The following is a 23,738-nucleotide window of genomic DNA, read 5'->3' as shown; positions in this document are numbered from 1 at the left end:
AAGTTCTCTTTCCAGATCAAGTGTGTCCTGGGTTGCTTTAAACATATCCTGTAGGTAGGAGGAGAAAGCAGACTGCATACCTTGGGAAGCATATGGTGATTATCTTGGTGAGACCAAGAATCCTTGATGAGTCCTGTATATTCCTCCTTTGACAGGTACCACAACTCCCAGGATTTTCCTGGATCAAACCTTGTATCTCTTCCCCAAATATCGTATATATTGGTCTAAGAGATGTGGACCCTCCTGAACAGTAAGTTGATATGCTGGAATTAAGCTTTGGGTCTGTCCCGGCCATTTATGTTCCTTTCGATAGGTGTTCCTTGCTTTGACCTCTTGTAGGGCTACTAAAAGGACAAACTCCCTCCCACCCCAACATGCATTTGATTAAAAATGCTCTTCAAACTAAGGACTCCTTCCTTTTTATTTCATACAGTTTTATTTTAAAGAATTATGATATCCAGTATTTTTCCATGAGAGACATAGATCGACTTGGTATTCAGAAGGTCATGGAACAGACATTTGATCTGCTAATTGGCAAGTAAGTAACTTACAATGGATATCTACTTCCAAAGGGAAAAGTCCCAAAGGGAATAGGGCAGACTCCCAATGAGCAGCACACTTCAGCCCATCATTTGAGGACAGCAGCTCTTCTTTTAAAATAAAAGCAAAATATGTACATTTCCAAAAAATTCAAATACTTTGGAAAGGGAGAATATGAAACATAGGACCTACTCTTCCTCTGGGGTTGGGAGGGGGTTTCCTTGAAGTCATAGCCTGGGTCCTCTGTGTCTCATGAATTTCTTTTTAGCTCCATTTTTAATGCTTATCTTTTGAGATGAGAAGCATTCATTCAATTGTCCCCTTCCTAAACTCACTGTGGCTGCATCTGAAAGTTTTATATTGAGCAAATCTTGGTAGTATAGAAAGATGGCAGATAAATGCCAACCAAAGGCTAGTTTTAAGAGCATGTTCTCAGTGCTAAGTTTTTATTTCCAAGTGATTAATGGTATACTACAAGGTAGCAATTACATTTCTTAAGCTGTAAGAAATCTTAGTTATCTAGCATATATGTGTTGTATGCTAGATTCCACTCCTGGGACACGTGGGCTAAACTGAAGTTAGAATTGGGAGATAAGACTGCAGATACCAAATCAATTAAGTTCAGTTGCTGTTACATGGAGAGCGTAAGAACAACTGTAACCTAGGTCAGTCTAACTTAAGTTGGACTCTCCCAGGGCCCAATCTCATAGGGAAGTGAAAAACTGTTAATGTGAAAGGCTCTCATGCCTAGGTTAAGTCAGAAATATAAATCAGAGTTAGTCTGAGGCACACGGAACAAACGGCAAAATAATGAAGGGGTGTGTAGGAAGCTAATGTGGTAATACACAGTAACTTCCAGAATAGGAAATCTGGAAATCTGCTGTGTTAGCAAAGTACCAGGACTAACAGCAACAAAATCAAGGAGTTCTCACCATAGGAAAGATCAATGTCCAAGCACACCCAAATGACTATTCTTATCTTCTTCCTCTCAAGAAGACAAAGGCCGATCCATCTGAGTTTTGATATTGATGCATTTGATCCTACCCTGGCTCCGGCCACAGGAACTCCTGTGGTAGGAGGACTGACCTATCGAGAAGGCATGTATATTACTGAGGAAATACACAATACAGGTAAGAAGGGATCAACCTTTTAACTGTGTAAGTAAATATGCTGATGCCTCTTGCATGCCAGATGGTTTTTTCCTACTATTCTATGTCATTACAGATACTATTTTTGCTTAAACTTTTATAACTAAAAACCATATGGTCAGGCTGATAAGGAATAGTCATTTAGAGGCATGTTTGGACCTGGCTTATATCAAAATATGCAAAGGTAATAGTGAATGAAAAATTGTCTACTTAAATATTATTAAATACAAGAATAACATGCCAAATTGATGTAGTTCTTTGTATCTGCATTATCTAAAGGCAGACTAAGGTTAAAGGCAAGGCCAAACAGCTATAATTTTTACAATGACATAACAGTTTACTTGAAGTTGAGAATGTGGAGTTAAATCTTCTCTTGAAGATATTTCAAAGCTGGACAGTATCTTGGGTCTTTTCATATAGGATAAACCTTATACTAGAGCTTGTTTGATAGGAGTTTTAATATGGGGATACTAGAAGATGAATGGATGACAAAAGATTAGTAAAATGAATGCTAGATTAAGAGTGGCTACACAGGTCACTGTCCCCACATTCATTCATGGTTTGTAGTTTCCATTTGTCAGAAAGCTTCTAGTTGCTGAAGGTTACTTTAAATGACCTTTCCTTGCAAAATTTAAACAACTACCACATGATACTTCAGTGCCATTCTATGAAATTAGGATCTAAATAGCAGAGAGCCCACAATGAAAGGCCCAGAACCACAGGAAGCTCTTGAGTAGTTGGGATAGATAAGGAAATTGAGAAATGGTCTCTCTGGAGCCTACTGGAACCTTAGGCACCACAGGAAGGAAAAGAATGTGTAGGTCTATCAGGTCTGACAGCACTAAGATAGTCTCATTCTCAGATCCCCGATCTTAGATGTTATCAGTTGTCCTTTAGTTAGTGGCCAGTGAACCTGGGTATTTGATTCTTCACTTTGGTTCCCAATGACCCCAGTTAGAGCAGGGGTTAATTAGTAACCTCTAATAGTTAGGTGGGGTAGTGGTCATACCTTTTTCTCCCTCCCCTGCTATATTATTCTATTCCCAAAGAATAGCTACATAACTACATAAAGCACTTTGTTTAAGTTAGAGGGTAGCAATAGTCTGGAAACATGGGTAATACATATTTTTAATAGTTCAAGTGTCTTTTTATTATTTCTGGGCTATACCAAAGACCCAGGTTTAGTCAGTGGAAATCAGACACACATACTTACACAGGAATTAGTGGAAATGCTGCAGTAACATGCCTGCTCATTGCAGCTTTGCATTGAGCTATGCACTGCTAATCTGCTAATAAGGGACTGCACACTGAACAGATGTAATGTCATTGAGCATATCACGTATTGCACTGTGACATCAACAGACCAGTAGATATATACACCCAGATTTCCAGGCTTTGTAGCCACCCTAATTATTCTGATACTTGTATTCTCCAGTATTCATTTGTTCAGATGACTTGAAGAGGTAGATAAGCTTCACCCAGAATAACCAACTAAAAAAGTTAAATACCCTAGAGAAGTGGACTTGTGTATTGGGGTGGAGAGGTCTAGATAGGTTCTTGTCTAATCTTCCCTTCTCAAATCCTTTAGTACAAGTTTTTAAACCCACAGAAGGTAACAAGTCCAAATTAAAGTATGGCCAGGTATTCCTTTGACTAAGTGCAAGATACTGGGTCACTATGATGGGAGACTGAAAAACCATGTCAGACGTGGTACCTGCCCTCAGCTCAGACCTATAAAGGTGTCACTAAGATACGCTGATAACTAAAAGCATGTAGTGCCTTAAGAGAGATAACATCAGAGGTCAAAAATGGTAATGGCTCAAAAGAGGGAAGATGATCTCTTCATATACCCACATACAGACATCTAGAAGGTTCCTAGTAATACTGGATATGGCACACATTTTCCCAACAAGCAGTTTGGAAAATCCTTATCTAACTCCTCCCCAAGGAGGAACTCTTTCCTTATCCAGGAGGCCTGACAGCTATGCCTATTAGGTTAGTTGAACAGGGATGACTGATTTTAATCCTACTCTAGTATAGTGTTTGAACTTAAATTCATGCCCAAAAAGATGAGGTAGGTGTAGGGGCCTTCCTTATGGTAGGTAATTTTAATAGTAGAAAATGACTTTTAACCTTGGCTTGCTCTGTCCAGTGGGATAACCCTCACTGAAAGTAGCAGCTGGGAAACCGTCTGAGGTTTTGTCCTACTTTGTTCTTTCAGGGTTGCTGTCAGCACTGGATCTTGTTGAAGTCAATCCTCAGTTGGCTGCTTCAGAGGAAGAGGCCAAGGCTACAGCTGGCTTGGCAGTGGATGTGATTGCTTCAAGTTTTGGTCAGACAAGGGAGGGAGGGCACATTGTTTATGACCATCTTCCTACTCCCAGTTCACCAGATGAATCAGAAAGTGAAGAACGTGTGAGAATTTAGCAAATTTTGTGTGCTGACATGTTTCATGAAGGACATTCCAGAATTATGAGGCAACTGAGGAGATAGATACTAATGGTCATCTGGGTCAATACTGCCTTAATGAGAACATTTGTGCACTCTCACAATTGTAAAGTTTCCTTTCCCTCTCCATCTTGGTGACCAATAATACTACTGTAAATTGATGGTTTTTTTTTTTTTTTTTTTTTTTTTGCAATTCACAGGGTATTAATATGTTGAAGTACTATGTAAATTTAAAGAAGTCATAAACCACATTTATTACGTTGGTATATCATACTGGTCTCATTGCTGTTCCTTCACAGTTACGTGGTTTCTGTCTCCCCCCACCCCAGTCTGGCTACACCGTGCATCCTTGAACCATTACCTCACAGCAGCACTATGCTTATTCCTCCTCTCTAACACCATTCATTCACAGGGTCAAAGTTCTGGTCCACAAACCCTTCCCTCTAGGAAGTTTCAATGCTTGTGAAAGAATTTGTAATAAACCAGGCCCCCTAGGATGGCCAGCTCCAGTAAGATGACGATGGAAAGTAGCAGCTTGTTGGTTGTTATTCTACAAAGAGAAGCAAAGTAGGGAACAGTCAGAAGTCTGGATGACCTCATTTCTTTCCGTTCTTAATACTAATACTTAAGGGGTTTGACCCTGTGGCCCAGGTTGGATACTGTGAGGCAGACTGATTTTTTTTTTTTTTGGATCACCTCACCACTCAGCAGTGTGTGTGTGTGTGTGTGTGTGTGTGTGTGTGTGTATAGTTCTTTAGCTGGTGACAACTTGAAAGCTTTTTCAATTGTAACTTAAGGATAACACTACCTCACAGAAATGCTGAAGACTGAGACAGTAGATACACCAAAACATAAAAATGGTTTCTTGATTCTAAAATGTCTTCAAATAGTAGTCCATTCTTTACTTTAAAAACAGCTTTTGTAGGGGTGCCTTGGCTGGCTCATGTGACTCTTGATCTTGGGGTTGTGAGTTTGAGCCCCACATTGGCTCAAGATAAAACCTATGAAAAATGTCTTGTTTTCTTTTTTTTAAAATTACTTAATATACATTTTTATAACTAGCTCTTCCTAGAAGTTTTTTTTTTAAAGTAGGCTCCATACTCAGCATGGGGCCTGAATTCACAACCCCAAGATCAAGAGTTGTATACTCTTGATAGACAGATGCCCTGAAAAATATCAATTCTGAAATCAGTTTGAATCCTATTTCAAAATAGCAGAGATACATTACCACTAACTCTTCTCTTCCTCCATCAACCCAAATGGTTATCTTTATAAAGGTAGTGAAGGTTTTGAAGCTCCTACACTACCTTTTCTTGATGTGGGAATCCAATTTCTGGTTCTCATGTTAGCTCTAAATGGAAAGTTTCCTCTTACCATTGTTTAGAAAAATCTCACTCCTACTAATTCCATGGCTTGGTCATAGTTTTGTGTACACTAGCCACTTTTAGGGACTTTTAAGTAAACTTTTTGCTAACAGAACTCCCTGATAAGGGGTTGACTCCCATGAAGAACAAATGGAGCCAAAAGGAAGTATTAAGCAGTAGCAGTAAAAAGTTTTCTAACCAAGTTTATACAAATATATTTCAAGGAATATGCATGTGCTCTGAAAAATGTAAGCTGGGATTAAAAGTGGACTAATTTCCCGCTGTTCCAAGTCAGAGCAGCATATACTCTTAACAAAGGATATTTAACTAGACAAGATAATACTTTATTCTTTCTGCTTTATCAGGACCTTTGCAAGTCACTATTTAATGTCTTAGTCACAAAGTTTCTCAACTCTATTTTTAAAACTTACTTTCTGGACATTGAACGGAGAATCTTTCGACTTTTGCTCAAGTTTTCACTTGTGTTTACCAGCTGAGAAGAGAAAATAGCAATTATTTCCCCCTTCTGAAAGTACATACTATAGAACTTAAACGTGACTTAACTAAATTGACAGCGGGCATTAAAGGGTGTGTGCTGAAAAACTCCACCAAACCAAATTGAATGATGGCCTCTGAATATAAGAAGAAACTAGAAAGGACAAGATCCTTTAGTACTCGACAAGGAGGCCTAGGAATTATTATATCCCAAGGTTACTGTGGGGAACTTCTGGGACCAAACTAATCCTTCACCTTGGCTACTCAAACAGAAAAAGGCTTCAAGTGTACCTCGCCAGTAACTGAGGCAACTTCAGATTTGAATTTCATCAGCCAAACTTCAGGGGAGCCTCTTGGGTTAGTGTTTGTTTTTGTAGGCTGGTGGATTACCACGTTTGGGATCTGGTCCTTTTTTCTTAACCCCTTTTACAGACACATTAAATTATGAAAGGAATCTTTTAAAAGCCTTTAAAAAAATCATTTCCTTTTGGCTGCCTGTTAGCTAGATAGCTGGGGAATATTTCAACAGATGCCACATGCCATCTGTTCCTGTTCCCCAGTGGCCATAGTAATAAGTTGATCTTTCAGCTCATTCCTTGGCTTTTAAATTCAAACAATCCACCTGATGTATTCAAAAGTCAAAAACCACACAATCGGTAAGCGTTGCCTTCTCCACAGTTTCCCTTGAATTCAGCAGTTGTGAACTTTCACTGAGGAGGGAAGGGCATTATTCTGATTTAAGAACAGAGAATTACAACTATTAGAATATATGAGAAAATCCCCTCCAATCCCCACACTGAGGAAATAATCCAAGTCTTGCCCACAGTATCTGTTCTTCAATTTGTATTTGCCTCATAATGTTAAGAATATGACACTTTATTGACAAGTTGTGCTACTTTTGAAATTCCTACGCAGGTGTATGGAAAGGGAGAAACAAGGTGTTTTTCAGAGGCCTTGATATAGTCATTTGGCCTAAGCTATTTCCCATTTTCTTCCCACAGTGATCCAGTTTACCTTGGGTAGCAATATAGTCCAGGATTAAACCTCTATAATTGTCAGCAGTACTATTTTGTGACCTGTGGAAAATAGCTTTGGCTCTAAATGACAAACTAGGATCATTTTAAATAGATGGTGCTTTCATAAGAACAGCATAATATCATATTACATGTATAAGAAAAATCTTAGGTTGGTAATACAGGAATTAAAAGGATGGAGTGGCTATAATCTTGGAACTGACAATCTTCCATAAATGCAGAGGCTGAGTTTCCTCAGTCTTTTTTTTTTTTTTTTCTTCCTCTAATGACCTCTAAATCTGAGGGGTAAAATTACTTTCAAGAGAAATCTCCCAGCCAAGAAAAGTGTAAACACCTAAAGGGTCCTAACGCTTAATTCAGAACTCCCATCCGTAACTAGAATATAAGGGGCCCACCCACTTTCCCCCATCCACTCAGACATACCCTACTTTTAGTACGTTCCAACTGGTCACGTTGTTCCCCCAGCTCTTCTATGATTTCTGAGCCAATCTGGTCAGTCTCTGTGGCAATCCGATGAGAACGCTCAATACTCTGGGTGGCCCGGTTCAGGCTATCAGTGCCTTGCAGAAGCAATGCCCTTTGAGATTGCAGCCGGTTCTGACAGGTACATGGAAGGGAAATGTTAGACCTCTTCTGTTATGAATTCACTGCCGCACATTCCCTGTGGCCATTCCGATGTAAGAATGGATATAGCACGTGCAGTAATTTTCAATACTTTTAAGACAACCAAAGATGCTAATCAACTATAAGATTATTGGAATCCAATATAAGATCACATACCATCACGTCACTGTTTATTATACTTATGTGAGGCAAGAAAAGAATGAAAAACATTAAGGCATTTTCCTTGTGTTCATGATGAATTTGAAGTGATTTCATGTGCTTTCTGGACTAACAACTTCTGAGAGGCAGTGGCCCAGATTTGGGGTACAGGAGCTACCTAAATATGCATATAGCCTGTAACTTTTGATGGGGTAACAAACCAACCAACTAAACTCCATGGCCTAGAAATAGATTAATTCACTGAAGATTTCCTCTTGATTGGTACTGAGGATTAAGGGACCATGAATAAGCTATTCATTTGCAGTACGAACAGAAATCACTTAGAAGTCTGAGACACTAATCTCATTTTGGAAAACACTTAAGTGGCTACAGTCTTGGAAACCCAAAAAGAATTTCACCTCAAGCCAAATGAAACAAAAACTGTGAAGCTGCCACACTGGTGACTACTCTCAGGGAAGGAGGTATCTAGGGCCAAGTAAGCTGCCCTAATTTCCCAAGTGCCCTAATTTTCTAAATCCCTACCAAAGTTTTACTCCACCTATAATCCCAAACACAGAAGGCACGATGACAGAAGTAGACTCTGTCAGCCAGAATTAACCACTGACTAATGGGTACAGCTAAGTTCTTCACTATTCAAAGCACTTACACATTCAGAAAAGGGTTGGTTCACAGGGCCTATGACTAAACTACGTGACAGTATACTAGCACTACACACCACCATCAAGAAACCAAACTACTGGGTTTCCAGCTAAGAAATGGCCTACACACTAGTGGATGATGGAACCACTTCAATGACACTGAAATGAATCCCAGTTACTTTAGCTTAAGAGAAGCAGGAGTATGGGGGATCCCTGGGTGGCTCAGCAGTTTGGCGCCTGCCTTTGGCCCAGGGCGCGATCCTGGAGTCCCGGGATCGGGTCCCACATTGGGCTCCCTGCATGGAGCCTGCTTCTCCCTCCGCCTGTGTCTCTGACTCTCTCTCTTTCTCTCTCTCTCTATCATAAATTAATAAATCTTAAAAAAAAAAAAAAAAAAAAAAAAAAGAGAAGCAGGAGTATGGCTTTAAAAAAAAAGGGGGATTTTTAACTGATCAGACCGAAGAGCAGGCAAAGACATAAGATCACATAAATCAACTCCAGTTCAGAACAATAATGCCACTGAAGGTGGTATGTGTATCTAAATCATCTTTATAACTTTTGAAACTAGTAATTTTTTAAAAGATTATTTAAGAGAGAGAGAGATAGCAAGAGAGTGCACAAGCAGAGGAGAGGGAAAAGCTCAGCAGGGAGCCCAATGCACAGGGTTCGATTCCAGGACCCTGGGATCATGATCTGAGCCAAAGGCAGATGCTTAACTGACTGAGCCACCTAGGTACCCCTGAAACTAGTAATTTTAAAGCAAACTATTGTTTGGCTTTATCTCCTGTTTTGTTTTTTCTGTTGTTGATTTCTGGTAACAAATGCCCAAACCTCACTTAATACCTCTCATCTCACTTTAACAAGCTTCACCTGTTTGCCTTTTCCCAGTCTCCCTTCACAAGTGACTTTTGAAAGTTTGTATCATTCTCTCCAGTTCTGACATCAGCAATGTCAGGCCAGTATCATCTGAATGTCTTTGAACCATAATCAGGATGTATCATGAAACAGGACTGTTTAACACTACGCTATTGACCTTTCTACATACATACAGTCTATACCTGTGGGTCCCTGTCCATTTCTCTCCCATGCTACTTACTGGCTATTTGCCAGACCATTTCTACTTTGTACAGTGGAGTATAATCCCAAATGCAACACATTACATTTAATTTTTGTGAACTTTTATTCTTTATCCAGCTTCTCATTTCAGTATATAGGTTTTCAATTCTGTCGGTCTAATTTTATAAATCAGAATGCTAGAGTCTAGAAAGGTAATCTGGCTTACTTTCCATTACAACTGAGTAAAAGCCCGTTAGTCCCCTCCTGAGAAGGATCCTCCCTTCTCTACTGTGTCTCTGGATGTTGGGTCATCTTGATATAAATGTAAAGGAAAGCCTGGGTTAATTTGTAACAAACTTTGGATAAATTAAAAAGCCTAACTGAATTTTTTGAGTATACATGAAAACCCAGATCAATAGGTCAGAATACAAAGTCCAGATACAATTAAGAATAGATAACACTTGTATTCCTCTACTGAGTACCTAGCACTGTTTTATAACAGATACAAAGAAATCTAAGCATGGTTTGGAAAGATCTGTATTAAATACAATAGAGCTGGTTACTCCAAGAGGAGAAGGGGAATTGGATGCAGGAAACAGGATACAGTGTAAAGAACAAGAGTCTACTACTGACTGGTAACAAACTCTACAATATGGCTAATTTTTGTGCCCACAGGCCATTAAGGGAAAAAAAAAACAGCTGAAGCTTACCATATGTTCATTTTCTACAGCATATGAACCATATTTCATGTCTCCTCGGCCTCCAGGTGTGGCTGTCAAAGGTGTGCTTCTCACTTCCCGATGGAGTTTGGCAAGGTCCTTCCGGTAGGTTCGAAGCTTAGACATCATAGGGTTACGGAAAGATAGAGGTGCATAACGTAGTTCCTCTTCCATCTCTGCCAGCTAGGAAGGCAGAAAGTAGTGAGTAGATGGGCTGCTCTCATCTGGGCATATGCTAGTTTTGACTAATCAAACCATAGACAAATCCGAATAAGTACTCAACCATATGTTCCACGAGGGGAGGGGCAGGGACCACATGCGACATGTTTACCTCCTTTATTTTTTTTTTTTTTTAAGATTTTACTTATTTATTCATGAGAGACAGAGAGAGAGGCAGAGACATAGGCAGAAGGAGAAGCAGGCTCTCTGCAGGGAGCCTGATGTGGGACTTGAGACCAGGACCCCAGGATCACGACCTGAGCCAAAGGCAGATGCTCAACCATTGAGCCACCCAGGCATTCCATGTTCACCTCCTTTCTCTGAGTGCCTGGCAGTGCCTAGTCCATATAGAACAGGCATTCAAAAAGTATGTGATAAATGAGTGAAAAAACTAACAAGTACTTTATTTCTTATTAAACATCTTATACATTATTTAATAACTTAATCTTTCCTGTCCTCAATAAGGTAGGAAATACTACTTCTAATTCATATATAAAAATTGAAGAAATCTGGGATCCCTGGGTGGCGCAGCGGTTTGGCGCCTGCCTTTGGCCCAGGGCGCAATCCTGGAGACCCAGGATCGAATCCCACATCGGGCTCCCGGTGCATGGAGCCTGCTTCTCCCTCTGCCTATGTCTCTGCGCCTCTCTCTCTCTGTGACTATCATAAATAAATAAAAATTAAAAAAAAATTTAAAAAAAAATTGAAGAAATCTGCTCAAGATTACACAAATCTTCAAAATATCCTTTTCAGTATACCAAATTTTTAGTTTGTTATGGTTCAAGTGCTATCATGAAGCACTTTGAGCTCTACTGTACTAAAAATGGTAAGGGTCTGGCATCACGGTTCTTCCCCTTCCTCTTTCTTCTGAAAATCAATTGTTTGTCTCCATGTCCTAGATAATCCAGGGTCCCAATCAGATTTCCATTTTATTGGGTAAGTAAAATGTAAAACCCAGACATGTTCACAAGAGGCCATAAATTATTTTCATCTGCCTGGGATGGCCAGCGTTGGGATTGGTTAATTTCGCTAATCTCTTTTAAAACATAAGGGAATGTGGCTACAAGCACTTCTGAGATACATTTTTTTTTATAGTAAGTTTAACAAAGAAGAAAAATTGATCTTAATGGCTAGTTTTTTATTATTGAGATAGAAAGAATGCAGGCGAGGGACAGAAGGAGGAAGAGAGAATCCTAGGCAGGCTCCATGCCCAGCACAAGCCCACTGGGGATCGATCCCAGGACCCTGAGATCATGACCAGAGCCAAAACAGATGCTTAACTAAGCCACCCAGATGCCCCAAATTTTAATTTTAAACATGATTTATTTATTCATTTTAGAGAGTGTGTGTGTGCATACATGTAAGAGAAATGGGGGGCCGGCAGATGGAAAGAATCTTTAAGCAGACTCCCCAATGAGTGCAGAGCCCGATGCAGCCCAATCCCATGACCCACGAGATCATGACCCTGGCCAAAACCAAGAGTCTGGCTCTTAACCGAATGAGCCACCTATGTGTCCCTAATGAAATTTTAAAAGACCACCCAGGGAGATTCCCTGGGTGGCTCAGTGGTTTGGCCCCTGCCTTCCCCGAGGATGTGATCCTGCAGTCCCGGGATCGGGTCCCACACTGGGCTCCCTACATGGAGCCTGCTTCTCCCTCTGCCTGTCTCTGCCTCTCTCTCTGTCTCTCATGAATAAATAAAAAAATTTTTAAAATAGGGATCCCTGGGTGGCGCAGCAGTTTAGAGCCTGTCTTTGGCCCAGGGCGCAATCCTGGAGACCCGGGATTGAATCCCACGTCGGGCTCCCAGTGCATGGAGCCTGCTTCTCCCTCTGCCTATGTCTCTGCCTCTCTCTCTCTCTGTGTGTGACTATCATAAATAAGTAAAAATTAAAAAAAAAATTAAATAAAGTAAAATAAAATAAATAAAATAAAATAAAAGATCACCCAGGTAAAGGTTTGAGAATGCCCTTACTACTCATATCAGGAATGTATTATATCAAAGACTCATTTTAAGAGAGTATCCAAGCTTTATCCATTTGTGTTTGTCAAACCCCCTTTACCACTCACCCCATCAATTGGCCTCATTTAATAAAAAATAATCAAAACCAAGATCAAAGACAGGAACAGTTAATCTGTGATCAATAAGCATTACTTTTGGAAATGACTAACTCCAGGTAGAAGTAAGGACATGCTCCTCCTCCTCACCGTTTCATTTGCTTCCTGTTGCTTTTCGTCAAAATCTCTGATCAGCTTCTTCTTCTCTTCTGGAAAAGATAGAGAAGTTTCAAATGCTCAGTCCTGTTTTCATGTATTTGTAGAGATCATTTCCTCTGCTTAGAATACACTGCCCAACCCTCCCGATGGGGTTAGTAGTACTTAATTATCTCTAAAAATTACTTTTTAAAATTTTTTACTTATTTTTGAGAGAGCAAGTGCACAGGTAAGCTGGCATAGGGGAGGGGACAGGAGAAAGAGGGGCTGCATCTCATAATCCTGAGATCATGACCTGAGCCAAAATCAAGAGCTGATGCATAACCTACTGAGCCATTCAGGCACCCCTAAAAAAACATTTAGAAAAGTATGGGAACTTGTTATCACAATAATGGGGGAGGGAAGAGGATGGGTATTATGAATGGCATTTTAGTGCCCAAGTAACAAAAATATCCATGCTTGGGACACTCGTGCCTGACAATTATCTGGCCCCAAAGGTCAATATTATCCTACTAAGAAACATTACAGGTCTAAATTAATCACTGTTGGGGATCCCCGGGTGGCTCAGCAGTTTAGCGCCTGCCTTCAGCCTAGAGTGTGATCCTGGAGTCTCGGGATCGAGTCCCACCCACGTCTGGCTCCCTGCATGGGGCCTGCTTCTCGCTCTGCCTGTGTCTCTGCCTCTCTCTCTCTGTGTCTCTCATGAATAAATCTTAAAAAAATTAATTAATTAACCACTGTCAACCGATTTTCCCCTAGAGGGATTAGGTGCACCTTCATCAACAAGAAGGTTTAACAATACTGATTCTCTGAAATCTTGTCTCCACTTTTATCTCCACTGAAAAACACTTCTCTATATTAACCCTACCACTGCTTTTCTTCTGCAAAACAAATTCAAAACTCACCTACTCTACTTGCAGGGAGTGCAGGGTATGGGTACATATTTCTTGGCCATACCCACTGGTGGTGATATGTAAAATGATGTAAATACCAATGACTCACACAGTGAGAAAGTCATTCCCCTTTCAATTCTGCTTCAATCCTTTGCATCTTGTCACTTTGGTGCTGGTATCTTGAATGCCTAAAAATTATTAATTTCTTCTTTTAACAAAAATAAAATAGGCTTCAGCTGCCAAGCAGTAACATTTAACTAAAATAGCATTGTTTTGCCTTCACTACATTTTTTTTGATCATTTAGATAGGTTTGAAAGATTTTCCATTGAACACACACACACACACACACACACACACACACACACATATCATTCCAGGGACACCTAGATGGCTCAGCAGTTGAGCGTCTGTCTTCAGCTCAGGGCATGATCCAGGGTCCTGGGATCAAGTCCCACGTTGGGCTCCCTGTAGGAGGCCTGCTTCTCTCTCCTCTCTGTCTCTCATGAGTAAAGAAAATCTTTAAAAAAAATCTATCTATCTATCTATATATATATCTAGATATCTATATATCTAGATATCTATATATATATCTAAATGTATATCTATCATTCCATCCAAGAAGAGTGCAATACACATTCCTTTAAAGTGCACAGATCACTTATTAGGCCACAAAGCAAATCTCATTAAGTTAAAATTATGTCATGCATACTAGAAATCAGTCACAGAAACTGGAAAGAACACAAATATATGGAGACTAAATAATACACTACTAAACAATGAATGGGTCAACCAAGAAATCAAAGAGGACATCAAAAAACACATGGAGACACGAGTGCTGGTAAGGATTTGGAGAAAAAGGGACCCTCATTCACTGTTGGCAGGAATGCAAACTGGTGGTCACTGTAGATAACAGTATGGAGGTTCTTCAAAATTTTTTTAAATAGAACTCCCCTACAATCCAGTAAATCCACTACTATTTGCCCAAATAAAACACAAACACTAATTCTTTTTTTTTAAATACGTTATTCATTTATTCATGAGAGACACAGAGAGTGAGAAAGAGGCAGAGACACAAGCAGAGGGAGAAGCAGGCTCCATGCAGGGAGCCCGACATGAGACCCGATCCCAGGACTCCAGGATCACGCCCTGAGCCAAAGGTAGACGCTCAACTGCTGAGCCACCCAGGCATGCCAGAAACACTAATTCAAAAAGATGTATGCACCCCTATGTTTACTGCAGCATTATTTACACTAGCTAGACATATGGAAGCAACCAAGTGTCTATCCCAGATGAATGGATAAGACTATGTCTCTCTCTCTTTCACATACACACAGAGGAGTATTACTCAGCAATAAAAAAGAATGAAATCTTACCATTTGCAACAATATGGATGGATCTAGAGGGTATAATGCTAAGTGAAATAAGTTGGAGAAAGACTAATACCGTATGATTCACTCATGTGGAATTTAAGAAACAAAAACAAGTGGAGGAAAAAAAAAGATGCTTAAATACAGAGAACAAACTGGTTGTTTCCAGTGGAGAGGAAAGAGAGGGGCTGGGTAAAACAGGTGAAGGGGATGAAGAGTACAATAATCATGATGAGCACTGAGTAACACAGAATTGCTGAATCACTACATTGTATACCTGAAACTAATATAACACTGTATGTTGACTATATACCGTTATTAAAAATACATGGAGACCAATGAAATACAATGGTCCAAAATTTTGGGGATGCAGCAAAAACTTCTCTGAGACAGAAGTTTATAGCTATACAGGCCTACATTAAGAAACAAGAAAACTCTCAAAGAAATAACCTTACACCTAAAGGAGCCAAGGAAAGAACAAAAGCCCAAAGCCAGTAGAAGGAAGGAAATAATAAATATTATTTAAAGAGGTGAAACCAAAACAAAACCCCAAAACAACAGAGTGCCTTACACCCAAAGGAGCTAGGAAAAGAATAAACAATACCTAAAACCAGCAGAAGGAAGGAATACTTAAGATTAGAGCAGAAATAAATGATATAGAAACAAAAACCAATAAAACTGATAAACCTCTAGTCAGACTTAAGAAAAAAAAGAGAAAGGACTAGATCATAAATGAGAAGAGGAGAAATAACCAACACCACGGAAATACAATTATGGGAATTATTATGAAAAACTATATACCAACAAACCGGAAAATCTAGATGGGGAAAAATTCCTAGAAACATATAAATTACCAAAACTGAAACAGGACAAAATAGAAGATTTGAACAGATTGATTAACAGCAAAGAAACTGACTCAGTAATCAACAAACTCCCAACAAACAGAAGTCCCGGACCAGAGAGCTTCACAGGTGAATTCAACCTAACTACCTAATAAACCATTCAAAAAAAAAAAAAAAGAAAGAAAGAAAGAAAGAAAGAAAGAAAGAAAGAAAGAAAGAAAGAAAGAAAGAAAGAAAGAAAGAAAGAAAGAAAGAAAGAAAAGGAGGGAAAACTTCTAAATTCGTTCTAACCCAGCACTATCCTGATATCAAAACCAGATAAAGACACCACAAAAAGAAAACTATAGGCTAATATCCCTGATGAACATAAATGTAAACATCCTCAACAAAGTACTAGCAAACCAAATCCAACAACATATTAAAAAAGTCATTCACCATAATCAAGTGGGATTCATTCCGGGGATTCAAGGATGGTTCAGTATTTGCAAATGAATCAACGTTATATATTACATCCATATGAGAAAGGATAAAAACCCACATGATCACCTTGGTAGATGCAGAAAAAGCATTTGACAAAGTGCAACATCTGTTCATGATAAAAACTCAACAAAGTAGGTTTAGAGAGAAAATACCTCACCACCATAATAAAGGCCATATATAAAAAACCCACGGTTAATATTGTACTCAATGGTGAAAAACTGGGAGCTTTTCCTCTACGACTGGAAACAAAAAAAAAAAGACGTCGCTCTCGCCACTTTTATTCAACATAGTACTAGAAGTCTTCATTGCAAAAGTCAGACAAAATGAAATAAAAGGCATTCAAACTGGGAGGGAAGAAGTAATACATTCTGTTTGCATATGACACGATTCTATGTACAGAAAACCCTAAAGACTCCACCAAAAAACTACCAGAATAAATGAATTCAGTAAAGTCATAAGATACAAAATTAATATACAGAAATTTGTTGCATTTCTGTATACTAATAATGAAGTAGCAAAAAGAGAAATAAAGAAAAAAAAATCCCGGGCAGCCCAGGTAGCTCAGCGGTTTAGCGCCGCCTTCAACCCGAGGCGTGATCCTGGAGACCCGGGATTGAGTTCCACGTTGGGCTCCCTGCATGGAGCCTGCTTCTCCCTCTGCCTGTGTCTCTGCCTCTGTCTGTCTCATGAATAAATAAATAAATAATCTTTTTAAAAAATCCCATTTACAGTCACACCAAAAATAAAATACCTAGGAATAAACTTAACAAGCTGAAGGACCTATATTCTGACAACTATTAAACACTGATAAAAGAAACTGAATGACATAAACAAATGGAAAGATATTCCGTACTCATGGATTGAAAGAATATTGTTAAAATATCCATACTACTAAAACAATCTACAGATTTAATGCAATCCCTATCAAAATACCAAGAGCATTTTTCACAGAACTAGAATAATACTAAAATCTGTGTGGAACCACAAAAGACCCTGAATAGCCAAAGCAATCTTGAGAAAGAACAACAAAGCTGTAGGTATCACAATCCCAGATTTTAAGATAAACTACAAAGCTATAGTAATTAAATAGGATGGTACTGGCACAAAAATAGACACAGAAATCAATGGAACAGTATAGAGGCCTGAAATAAACCCAGGCTTATATGATCAATTAATCTACAACAAGGAGGCAAGAATATATAATGGGAAAAAAAAACAATCTCTTCAACAAATGGAGCTGGGAAAACTAGACAGCTATGTGTGAAATTGGACCCCTTTTTTAATGAATTAAGAGCCTAAATGTGAGACCTGAAACCGTGAAACTCCTAGAAGAAAACACAAGCAGCAATTTCTTTTACATCAGTCATAGAAACATTTTTCTAGATACATTTCCTCAGGCAAGAGAAACAAAAGCAAAATGAAATCATTGGGACTACAGCAAAAGAAAAAGCCTTTATATAGCGAAGTAAACCATTAACAAAACAAAAAGGCAACCTACTGATGAGAGAAGAGATTTGTAAATGATATCTTCAGTAAGGGGATAATACCCACTATATAAAGAACTTAGAAAATTAAACACCAAAAAGCCAAATAATCCAATTAATGGGCAGGGGACCTGAATAAGCATTTTTTTCCAAAGAAGACCTACAGATGGCCAACAGACACATAAAAAGATGCTCAACATCACTAATCATCAGGGAAATGCAAATCAAAACCACAATGAGATGTCACTTTATATCTGTCAGAATGGCTAAAATCAAAAACACAAGAAATGACAAGTGTTGGTGAGAATGTGGAAAAAAAGGAACCCTCATTCATGCACTGTTGGTGGGAATGCAAGCTGACGCAGTATAGAGGTTCCTCAAAAAATTAAAAATAGAATCACCATATGATCCAGTAATTCCATTACTGGGTATTTACCCAAAGAAAACAAAAATACTAATTTGAAAAGATATAATGCACCCCTATGTTTACTGCAATATTTTTTACAATAACCAAGATATGGAAGCAACCCAAGTGTCCACCTATAAACAGATTAAGATGTGGGGTGTGTGTGTATGTAAATATAAAACGGTATTATTCATCCATAAAAAAAGAAAAAGAATGAGATCTTACCATTTGTGACAACACAGATGGACTGAGAGGGTATAATGTTAAGTGAAATAAGTCAAAAAATGAAAGACAAATACTGTATGATTGTACTCATATTTTGGAATTTAAGAAACAAATGGACAAAATTAAAAAGAGACAAAAAAACAGAATCTTAAAATACAGAGAACTGACAGCTGCTAGAGGGGAGATAAATGGGAGAATGGGTGAGATAGATAAAGGGGTTTAAGAAGCACACTATTTTTTTTAAATGATTTTATTTATTTATTCATAGAGACAGAGAGAGAGAGAGAGAGAGAGAGAGAGGCAGAGGCACAGGCAGAGGGAGAAGCAGGCTCCATGCAGGTAGCCTGATGTGGGACTCAATCCAGGGTCCCCAGGATCAAACCCCGGGCTGCAGGCGGCGCTAAAACGCTGCGCCACCGGGGCTGCCCAAGAAGCACACTTCTCTTGATAAGCACTGAATAATATATAGAATCGTGGAATCATTATATTGCATACCTGAAACTGATACAACATTGTATGTTAACTGTACATAAAAAAGCCAAAATAGGGCAGCCCGGGTGGCTCAGCAGTTTAGCGCCACCTTCAGCCCAGAGCGTGGTCCTGGAGACCCGGGATTGAGTCCCATGTCGGGCTCCCTGCATGGAGCCGGCTTCTCCCTCTGCCTGTGTCTCTGCCTCTCTCCTCTCTCTGTGTCTCTCATGAATAAATAAATAAAATCTTTAAAAAAAAAGCCAAAATAAAAATAATTTTTAAAAAATTAAGCTAAGTAGCAATATCTGAAGAATTGAAATTTACATAAATGCTCAAATACTTCAAACTAAAAAAAGATTTTCCACTTAAAGTGGTTATATAAAATTTCCTTATAAAGTAACTTTATGAGGGCAGCCCGGGTGGCTCAGTGGTTTAGCGCCGCCTTCAGCCCAAGGCATGATCCTGGAGACCTCAGCCCAAGGCATGATCCTGGAGACCCGGGATCCAGTCCCACGTTGGGCTCATTGCATGGAGCCTGCTTCTCCCTCGCTTCTCCCTCGTCTGTCTGTCTCTCTATCTCTCATAAATAAATAATCTTTAAAAAAAAATAACTTTATGGGGGTGCCTGGATGGCTCAGTCGGTTAAGCGTCTGCCTTCAGCTCAGCTCATGATCCTGGGGTCCTGGATCAAGCCTCCCTGCTCAGTGGGGAGTCTGCTTCTCCCTCTTCCTCTGTCCCTTGCCATCCCTTCGAGCTCTCACTTTGTTTCCCAGATAAATAAAATCTTTTAAAAAATAACTTTATAAAAAAATAACTTTATATATTAAGTAAATGTATTTTATAAGAAATGTTTATATAAAGACAAGTAACAGTAAAAATGGTACTCAGACATGGCAAAAATGATGAAGTACTGGCATTGATACCACCTGGTAAATATCTGTGTAAAAAGGGAACGGCTGGTGAGAAAGGGACTTTTCCTTGGTGTTAACTCAAACATGTAAGCTTGGATAAATAATTCTTCCTCACTTTGGGACCTGACCTACTTCCTTAACTATAAAACAGGAGGCAGGTCATTCCTTCATATGTAACAAGCAAAAATTAGCCCTACATATGAGTTTGATTTCTAAAAATGTGTCCAAATGGATATTCTCCCTGAAAATCTACATGTAATTTACTTATGACCAAAAAGTTACCACTGCTTACACTGTTTGAGTTTACCTTTTAGAATTACTTTTTTAAGATTTTATTCATTCATGAGAGACACAGAGAGAGAGAGAGAGAGGCAGAGACACAGGCAGAGGGAGAAGCAGGCTCCATGCAGGGAGCCCGACGTGAGACCCGATCCCTGGTATCCAGGATCAGGACCTGGACTGAAGGTGGCGCCAAACCGCTGAGCCACCCGGGCTGCCCTGGAATTACTTTTACAATCTGGGGATAGTCTTTTTTTTTTTTTTTTGTAATATTTATTTAACAAAATTTACCATTTTGTCAACTTTTAAGTATATGGCTAAGGAGCTGTAAGTACATTCATACTGCTGTGCAAACATCACTCTACCCCACCTCCAGAACCTTTTTACCACCCCAAACTGAAACTCCATACCAAATCAACACTTAATTCCCCACTTCCTATTCCCCCAGACTCTGATAACCACCATTTTACTCTCTGTTTCTATGAGTTTGATTAGTCTAGCATCTCCTAGAAGAGGAATAACATATTTGTCTTTTGTGTGTGGCTTATTCACTTAGCATAATGTCCTCGATAAGCATAATGTCCTTATTTCACTTAGCATAATTCATCTATACCATGGCATGTATATACAGACGTGGTTTAAAGCTGCATTATTTCTCATTCATTGTGACTCCTAAATAAAAGTCAGCACCTCATCAACTGAAAAAAAAAAAAAGAGCAATTTTATTCAATGCCAAAGAAAACAGCTGAGTTGGGTTTATGAAGGGATGGCACGTGGGTATTCAATATGCTGTCCCGAGATTTTCTTGGCTAATTTTCTTTACCTTGGTTTTCATCTTAAGCATTCAAACCCAATCCCATATAAGATGTAACACCACTATAGTGCTTTATATATGGATTTACATTTTGTTAATCACAACAGTGTCTATGTCAGCTGTCTGATGCTTTTTAAGTGATCATAAACCATTCTGCATCTATATATTCTATATTTGCAGCTGGAGATCAAGCTTCTCCAGAACAGGGAAATTTACTTTTCTAAAAAAATTTATTTGAGAGAAGGATGCTTGGGTGGCTCAGCAGCTGAGCATCCGCCTTCAACTCAGGGCATGATCCCAGAATTCTGGGATGGAGTCCCACTTCAGGCTCCTTGCATGGAGCCTGCTTCCCCCTGTCTATGTCTCTGCCTCTTTCTCTCTGTGTTTCTCATGAATAAATAAAATCTTTAAAAAAAATTTATTTGAGAGAGAGAGCGAGAGAGCACAAGAGTACACAAGCAGGGGGAGCTGCAGGGGGAGGAGGGAGAAACAGACTCTGCTGAGCAGGGAGCCCGACATGGGGCTTGATCCTAGGACCCTGGGATCATGACCTGACCTGAAGGTGGATGCTTAACCAACTGAGCCACCCAGGTGCCCCTACTTTTTCTAAGTTTCATAGCTTCTAGAACTCTAAACATAGTAGTGTTCCTTAGATGTTACTACTGCCTGAAAGAGCAAACGACAATGCACCTTTAACTCTACTTCCTTCATCGTTATGTGACATTCCCTTAATATACACAAGACACTCCCAATGAGCTATTTTTCACTACACTGCTCACAAAACCAAGGGTTTGTTGTTGTTTTAAATAGGAGAAAGTTCAGCCATGGCAAATGGTCTGCATCTTGACCATCCATGATGTAACTGAAGTAAGCACAAAAGCAGCTGTCATTATCTCGGAGTAGTACTTTCAGCCACCAGCAGTGAAATTATATCTGCAATCAAGAATGGCTACCTCCATGGAGAAGTATCATATTACTTTGTAATAAGCTGCTGCTGAGTGTCACCACTCCTCTGAATAGGCACATCTTCAAACTCAAACACACTTCTGATCCATGGCAGACAGGAAGAAGAATTATTCTACATATAAGTGCATTCCCTTTTTAGCTCTGATTTATCTACAACAGTTAGTCATAAAGCTTCCTTCTTTATTCTTCATTTGTAAGAGATAGGAAAATCTGCATTTTTAAGAGGCCAACTCTAGAAAGTGGGTACATAGATAAGAGTAGGAGGGCAAAGAGGTAGCTCACAGGATTTTGATCCTTTCACTAACTTCTCTCCATGATTATGTCATTCTCAGTCTCTTTGGAACTGGGATACTCCATTCTCTAATTTTATAAGACATTCTCTTAGGAGTGCTATACAGTTCATATACTTTTAAAAGAAATATGCTCCCTTTGAAAATAATTTTAAGAATTTCACCACATTATGAGATACTTTATGGAATCCTAAAATTAAAAAAAAAAAAAAGCCTCTGAAATTCTCCCTTCTGATGATTAAGCCAGGAAGATAGACGACAATTCAAGGTTCAAAAGAGGTTGAACTCTATCTATCCAAGTGGAAGTACCAGGATGTGCTTCTTTATACTTTAGTCTCATAATTGTGAAAGCAATAAATGTTAGAGTGGAAATGGATCTCAGAGGTCATCTAATCTAACCTTCTCATTTTACAGTTGAGGAAACTAGAGCCTGGAGAAACTGCCTTCCCCAAGGTCATAGGAGGAGCAAATGGTGACACTAATTCTAGAATGCAAGTCTCCTGATTTCCAATCCAAGGCTGCTGTACATTATAGCATTGAGGAGTATTTTTGTGCTCCCAGGGAATAAACAGCCTTCAGCAACAGGTAAAACCTGTTCAGACTTTTTCATTTTTTAGGGAGTTAGAGTTAACACCACAGTTAACTACAAAACTGCAGAACTGCACACTGAGTGGAATGGGCACCAAAAACAAGAGTGAGCTATTTATTTCAAACACTATCCCCCATTCCATATGCCTTCTCAAACCAGTCACATGTAAATGACTCACTCTGACACTAACTGGTTATAAACTGGTTGGATGGCAGCACCATGAAAAAGTTAGCTTTGAAATAGCTAGAGAAAGCCTACCTTAATGTTTAACTAAGGGGCAGCCTCTCTTCCTTATGGGTGGTTTGATTTACCAACCCAAGAATGACTAACCTTGACCCATTAGAGCTGTGGAAATAACTTCAGTTTCACCAGGATCATGTGGTTAATTTGCTTTTGGTGCCCCACTGTGGCATTTCTAAGACCTACATCCTCTATTTGTACACCACTGACTCATACTATACAGGAATTTTGGGCCGCCTGGGTGGCTCAGCGGTTGAGCATCTGCCTTTGGCTCAGGGTGTGATCCCGAGATCTGGGATCGAGTCCCACATCAGGCTCCCTGTGAGGAGCCTGCTTCTCCCTCTGCCTATATCTCTATATCTGCCTATATATCTATATCTCTGTCTCTGTTTCTCATGAATAAATAAATAAATCTTAAAAAAAAAAAAAGGAGTAGAAACTGTGGGTTTGGTTCCAGACTACCACAGTGAGTAACACAATAAAGCAAGCCAAATTAGTTTTTGGTTTCTCTATGCATATAAAAGATATGTTTAAGCTCTACTGTAGGGATCCCTGGGTGGCGCAGCGGTTTGGCGCCTGCCTTTGGCCTAGGGCGCGATCCTAGAGACCCGGGATTGAACCCACGTCGGGCTCCCGGTGCATGGAGCCTGCTTCTCCATCTGCCTGTGTCTCTGCCTCTCTCTCTCTCTCTCTCTCTCTGTGTGACTATCATAAATAAATAAAAAATTAAAAAAAAAAGCTCTACTGTAGTCTTTTAAGTATGTGGCAGCATTATGTCTAAAAAATGTGCCTTAATTTAAAAATTAATACCTTAATTGTGAA

General features: G+C 39.3%; 2 protein-coding genes across 2 annotated transcripts in view; one reads left to right on the top strand and one right to left on the bottom strand.

Moving 5' to 3' along the window:
• Positions 1-4,233, top strand: part of ARG2 (arginase 2) — a 31,188-nt gene extending 26,955 nt beyond the window's left edge. The window contains exons 5-8 of the mRNA XM_055304039.1: positions 156-250; positions 434-538; positions 1,534-1,670; positions 3,910-4,233. Of these exons, the coding sequence (XP_055160014.1) occupies positions 156-250; positions 434-538; positions 1,534-1,670; positions 3,910-4,115 (543 nt within the window). The 3' untranslated portion in view covers positions 4,116-4,233. The remainder of the gene's footprint in view (positions 1-155; positions 251-433; positions 539-1,533; positions 1,671-3,909) is intronic.
• Positions 4,234-4,361: 128 nt separating this feature from the next.
• Positions 4,362-23,738, bottom strand: part of VTI1B (vesicle transport through interaction with t-SNAREs 1B) — a 31,396-nt gene continuing 12,019 nt past the window's right edge. The window contains exons 2-6 of the mRNA XM_055304040.1: positions 12,653-12,711; positions 10,217-10,408; positions 7,453-7,626; positions 5,932-5,993; positions 4,362-4,686 (exon numbers count right to left, since the gene is read on the bottom strand). Of these exons, the coding sequence (XP_055160015.1) occupies positions 4,590-4,686; positions 5,932-5,993; positions 7,453-7,626; positions 10,217-10,408; positions 12,653-12,711 (584 nt within the window). The 3' untranslated portion in view covers positions 4,362-4,589. The remainder of the gene's footprint in view (positions 4,687-5,931; positions 5,994-7,452; positions 7,627-10,216; positions 10,409-12,652; positions 12,712-23,738) is intronic.

The sequence above is a fragment of the Nyctereutes procyonoides genome, unplaced genomic scaffold, assembly GCF_905146905.1.
Source record: "Nyctereutes procyonoides isolate TBG_1078 unplaced genomic scaffold, NYPRO_anot_genome, whole genome shotgun sequence".
NCBI lineage: Eukaryota > Metazoa > Chordata > Mammalia > Carnivora > Canidae > Nyctereutes > Nyctereutes procyonoides.
The sequence above is the reverse complement of the archived record's forward strand: the minus strand, read 5'-3'. Positions and strand labels throughout refer to the sequence as shown.